The sequence below is a fragment of the Lutra lutra genome, chromosome 9, assembly GCF_902655055.1.
Source record: "Lutra lutra chromosome 9, mLutLut1.2, whole genome shotgun sequence".
NCBI classification, from domain to species: domain Eukaryota; kingdom Metazoa; phylum Chordata; class Mammalia; order Carnivora; family Mustelidae; genus Lutra; species Lutra lutra.
In genome coordinates this window covers 72,341,790-72,347,667 of record NC_062286.1, presented here as the reverse complement: position 1 = coordinate 72,347,667, position 5,878 = coordinate 72,341,790, and the positions used below count along the sequence as shown (strand labels likewise).

At 39.4% G+C, this 5,878-nt stretch overlaps 1 protein-coding gene across 1 annotated transcript; it reads right to left on the bottom strand.

Annotated features, from left to right (window-relative positions):
- Nucleotides 1–2,664: 2,664 nt before the first annotated feature.
- LOC125109943 (hsc70-interacting protein-like) lies at nucleotides 2,665–4,247 on the bottom strand. Its single transcript, XM_047747051.1, has 2 exons — nucleotides 3,327–4,247; nucleotides 2,665–3,266 (listed from the first exon to the last, which is right to left on the bottom strand). Exons 1-2 carry the CDS (start codon nucleotides 4,245–4,247, stop codon nucleotides 3,084–3,086), a joined length of 1,104 nt encoding a protein of 367 aa, XP_047603007.1. The 3' UTR covers nucleotides 2,665–3,083.
- Between the last annotated feature and the right edge of the window lie 1,631 nt (nucleotides 4,248–5,878).

Genomic DNA, 5,878 nt, shown 5'->3' with positions numbered 1-5,878 from the left:
AACACACTTGGTAAACTAAATATTTGGTAACTAAACCACAGATATATGCTAAGATCTTCCTTTCATAACCAGTAGCTTTCTAATTTTAATTTGGATTTGTATTAGCTAACTTTGTCAGTGTTTGAGGAATTGGCAGACTATCAGGTGAATGCCAAAAATAAAGACATGGGGAGTACCATGACTGGATAGGAGCATCTTTTTAAAGTACAGGTAAAGAACAAAACCACAGAAGGATGATGAGACAATCGGTGATCCTGTTCTTGAATGGTCTGGAGAAAGGACCCGTTGTGGCCTGGCAGCCTATTGGTTTGGAACATCGTCTTCTGGAGATTCCTTATAGATTATCTCCAACAAATATAGTTTTGGTAGTTTGGGTTTTGTTTATGTAAAATAGACAAAGTTGATTCAGCTTAGAAATATCTGCCCAAGGATCAATCTTTTAGAACTTCTCTGTGTGATAACTTTTTTTTTCTTTTTTTTCTTTTTTTTTTTAATTTTTTCAGCATAACAGTATTCATTATTTTTGCACCACACCCAGTGCTCCATGCAATCCGTGCCCTCTACAATACCCACCACCTGGTGCCCCCAACCTCCCACCCCCCACCCCTTCAAAATTCTCAGATCGTTTTTCAGAGTCTATAGTCTCTCATGGTTCACCTCCCCTTCCAATTTCCCTCAACTCCCTTCTCCTCTCCATCTCCCCTTGTCCTCCATGCTATTTGTTATGCTCCACAAATAAGTGAAACCATATGATAATTGACTCTCTCTGCTTGACTTATTTCACTCAGCATAATCTCTTCCAGTCCCGTCCATGTTGCTACAAAACTTGGGTATTCATCCTTTTTTTTTTTTTTTTTTTACAGCTTTATAAACATATATTTTATCCCCAGGGGTACAGGTCTGTGAATCGCCAGGTTTACACACTTCACAGCACTCACCATAGCACATACCCTCCCCAATATCCATAACCCCACCCCCTCTCCCAACCCCCTCCCCCCATCAACCCTCAGTTTGTTTTGTGAGATTAAGAGTCACTTATGGTTTGTCTCCCTCCCAATCCCATCCTGTTTCATTTACTCTTCTCCTACCCCCTCAACCCCCCATGTTGCATCTCCTCTCCCTCATATCAGGGAGATCATATGATAGTTGTCTTTCTCCGATTGACTTATTTCGCTAAGCATGATACCCTCTAGTTCCATCCACGTCGTCGCAAATGGCAAGATTTCATTTCTTTTGATGGCTGCATAGTATTCCATTGTGTATATATACCACTTCTTCTTTATCCATTCGTCTGTAGATGGACATCTAGGTTCTTTCCATAGTTTGGCTATTGTAGACATTGCTGCTATAAACATTCGGGTGCACGTGCCCCTTCGGATCACTACGTTTGTATCTTTAGGGTAAATACCCAGCAGTGCAATTGCAGGGTCATAGGGTAGTTCTATTTTCAACATTTTGAGGAACCTCCATGCTGTTTTCCAGAGTGGTTGCACCAGCTTGCATTCCCACCAACAGTGTAGGAGGGTTCCCCTTTCTCCGCATCCTCTCCAGCATCTGTCATTTCCTGACTTGTTAATTTTAGCCATTCTGAGGGTGTGAGGTGATATTTCATGGTGGTTACTCTTAAGAATACTTTTCCATTCCTTTCCAAGAAGATTCAAGTTTAGTTTTTCTCTGCTATTGTTTCAAAAAACACCCACTCTCTCGGCCTAGGATAATATAGAGACTGATTACATGGTGCTCAGAAAGGTGGTGTATACCTATTAATGGTAAAATGATAAATGAGCGGCTCTTGATTCCTTTTATCAAGCAGCATTATTAGAAGGGGAAAAGGTTGAATTCTCTATTGAAGTATAGCACACAATAATTTGTAAACATGTCATCAATGATTAACCTGTGGGAAAAATATGTTATGAACAGCATTCAATTTATCCTATATACTGAACTATGGATGCCATCAACTGACAAGGTTGTTTAAATCTTAAGACAAAATATATTTGTTGATGTAGTTAAGAGTTAACATATTTTCTTGACTTCTCATTTACCATTTCTTTTTCCTTCATCCCGAGGTTGTCTATTGTATTTTTTACAGAATTTTATCTTTTATTCATTAGTTTACTGTGTTCAGTTAGCCATGGTGTAGCACTGTCTATTGTATTTTTTTTATGGCACCCCAAGCTGACTAAGACACGTCTTAAGGTGGAAACTTAGATCAGAGACTTCTTTCTTTCTTCTTCTATATGCATTTAAATCTCTAAATTTCCCCCCAAATCACTGGTTCAGAAGCCTCTCCCCAAATTTAGGTGTATTAGTTACCTTCTAGTGAGATTCAAATATTTTAAAATTTCCCTGGAGTCTTCTTTGGGTTTTTTAGAAGTCTGTTAATTTTTTAATATTTTGTTATTTTTATAGTGATTATAATCACATCTACTTAATTATATCATGGCCAGAGAAAATATTGTTAAGATTTCAGTCTTTTGAAATACATTGAGGTTTGCTTATGACCAAGCATGTGATCAGCCTTGAAAAATATTCCATGACACTTAAAAAAATGTTACACTCCTATTCTCATTGAAGTGGTCTGCAAATGTCAATTTTGTTACATTAGTTAACAATTTTACTTGCATCTTCCATCTTGTTCTTAGTCACATTTTTTTTTATTATTTGCCTCCCACTAATAAACCTTTATTTCACTCGTTATAATTGAGCAATGAATCTTCCACACTGAAATATCTTCCTTGCCCAATTAATCCAAAGGAAAAAAACTGAAATGATTAGTAAAGAAAAATGTAGGGACTAACATACCCTTTTAATATGTTTTTAAATATTTTTAAGGTTTAAAAGTGTTTAAAGTTTGTAGTTCCTAGTAGGAAAACATTATCTGAATGAATACCCTAATGGCAACAATTGTAGAATGTTTCAGTTGCATGGGGAGCAGAGGGGTAGGGATTCTCTTCACAGCACCCCAGCTTTCTTCATGAGAAGGTCGGAGGTACACTGGTTTGTATTATTGCGACATCCATTAGGTGATCGAAGTTGCTTTTCCTTCAGCAAGGGCTTTATTTGTCAGAAGGGCATTATGCTTAACCTCCAAATTTGGCTGACAATTTACTGATGAGATTCATAACCTTTGGGTTGCTCTGATATTTTGACATATTCGCTGGGTTCTGGGCCACATCCTGGAAGGCCACCATAACTTCTGGATCCCGCATGGCGGCAAGAACTTCCGGATCACTAAGAGTTTCATTGAGCCCAGGCATTCCCGCCATTCCAGGCGTCCCCCCTGCCATTCCAGGCATCCCCCCTGCCATTCCAGGCATTCCCACCATTCCAGGCATCCCCCCTGCCATTCCAGGCATTCCTCCAGGAAAATTACCAGGCATTCCCCCAGGAAAGCCACCTGGGAAAGAGCCATACTGAGCTCCTGATTGTCGTCTGGCGTCTTCCTCCCTCTGGGCTCTCTCATGTTCTTCCCGAGCCTTCTTAACCCTTTCTATTCTTTCTTTGATCTCTCGCTCTTCACGTTTTCGCTCATATTTTCTCCGATGTTCAGCAATTTTCTGGGCCCGCGGTTGAACTTCTTTCAGCATTGCACTAGCATCTTCATCATAATCCAGTTTACAAGCAAGGGCAAGATCATGTGCTGCTTCTTCCCAATGGCCCAGAAGTCTATGTGCTTTCCCACGCCACTTATAAGGCTGAGCTGAATCAGGATTTATTTCAATAGCTCTGTCACAGTCTCGAATGGCAGCATTTGGCTTCTGTAATTTGATGAAGACACTGGCTCTCTTGGCATACAGAATGGCCAAGCGAGGATTTAGTTTGATGGCATCTGTGAACAAGTCAATGGCTTTCTGTAGTTCACCATCATTTAGGGCATCAATGGCAGCCACTTTTTTATCATTTGCCTGATCCATCATTTCCTCGGTTATCTCTACATTTTCATCTCCCATTTCTTGAGGGGCATCGGTATCTGGTTCAATCACACCTTCATTGTCAATTTCTAGATCACTCTCCTCACTTGATGGTTCATCTGTCTTTATGTTTTCCTCTGCCTTCTTACTATCTGGTTTTTCTTCCTTGATACTGTCTTCTGATTTAGTTTTATGAGTGGCAGGTGGTATTTTACCCCCCATGCTCTCCACCCACTCCCGCAGGAAATGCATTTCCTCGGTGTGCAGAACGCTTGGATCCTGCTTACACATTTTCACAAAAGCCCGAAGCTCGCTCACTTTGTGGGGGTCCATGGTCCCGAGGCAGTAGCAGGCGGCAGGCGCGGCTGAGGTTGCGACCCGATTCCAGGCGCAGGTACTAACTCAGTGTGATTGTGTGGAAGGGGGCGGCTGCCACGAGGCAGAACTTAGTCACATTTTTTAATCATTAGTGATAGAATGTTATAAAAATCCATTGCCTTTTTCATTTTAGTTTTGTCTGTTTTCATTTCATATATTTTGAAGCTCACTTAATTAGTTGCATGCACATTTCAGATTACATGTCAACCTCGTTGCTCCTTTTATCATGAAATGTCCCATTTTACCTTTAGAAATCATCTTTCTTAAGATAGACTTCCCTATGACTCTGCAACTGCACTACTGGGTATTTACCCCAAAGATACAGGTGTAGTGAAAAGAAGGGCCATCTGTAACACCAATGTTCATAGCAGCAATGACCACAGTCACCAAACTGTAGAAGGAGCCAAGATGCCCTTCAACAGACGAATGGATAAAGAAGATATGGTCCATATATACAATGGAATATTATGCCTCCATCAGAAAAGATGAATACCCAACTTTTGTATCAACATGGATGGGACTGGAAGAGATTATGCTGAGTGAAATAAGTCAAGCAGAGTCAGTTATCATATGGTTTCACTTACTTGTGGAGCATAAGGAATAACACAGAGGACACTGGGAGATGGAGAGGAGAATTGAGTTGGGGGAAGTTGGAGGGGAGATGAACCATGAGAAACTGTGGACTCTGAGAAACAAACTTGAGGGTTTTGGAGGGGAAGGGGGCAGGAGGTTAGATAAGCCTGGTGGTGGGTATTAAGGAGGGCAAGTATTGCGTGGAACACTGGGTGTGATGCATAAACAATGAATCTTGGACATTGAAAAAAATGAAATAAAATTTTTAAAAAAGGCTTCATCTAATATTACACATTAATATCGATGTGTATCAATATGGACATGATATGCAAATTCTTTTGGTTGTTGTCTCACGTATCTTTTTTCCATCCTTGCCTTTGAAACATTCTCCATCTTTATATGTAACATGTCTTTAGATGACATGCACTTAGTCTTAATTTTTTATTCACCCTTACACTGTCTTATAATTGTAATATTAATTGCATTTTCATGTAATGCAATTGTTTATTTAGTTGGTTTTACATCTACCATTTTGCTAGTTTTTTCTCATTTGTCCCTTCTAGATTTTGTTGTTGTCTATTGGCTGTGGTTCCTTAGTCATTGTTCCTTAATATGTTCTACAAGAGGGAATGCTAACAACTGAAGTTGAACAAGGAATAATAAAGAGAAATCATGAAGCAAGCATTTTATATGTCCTCCTAATGAGGCTAAATTTTAAAGAGGCCTAATGATACTGAAGAGTCAATAATATTATTTTGACACTTAAGATTTGCTTTGAATAAGAGCATGTCATATGAAGAGTATCTGGATGAAACTAAACCAAGAAGGAGGAGGGTTTATAAGCAATCTATAAAAAGTCTGTTAAACATACAAACAGCTTGAAATTAAGGAATTCAAAATAAAGATGAAAAAGAGAGGACACATTTGAGAAAATTCATAGGAGAAACTGTTGGAATCTGGTGATTGAAAGACGTGGAGGTTTTGACCATGAGTGTTTCTAAGACACTATTGAG

What these genes read in the sequence shown, in the direction of transcription:
- LOC125109943 (XM_047747051.1), bottom strand. Translation starts at nt 4,247, where the DNA reads ATGGACCCCCACAAAGTGAGCGAGCTTCGGGCTTTTGTGAAAATGTGT. An exon ending in CAGGGGGGATGCCTGGAATG is followed by an intron (nt 3,267 to 3,326) that starts GTGGGAATGCCT and finishes ACGCCTGGAATG; the next exon opens with GCGGGAATGCCTGGGCTCAA.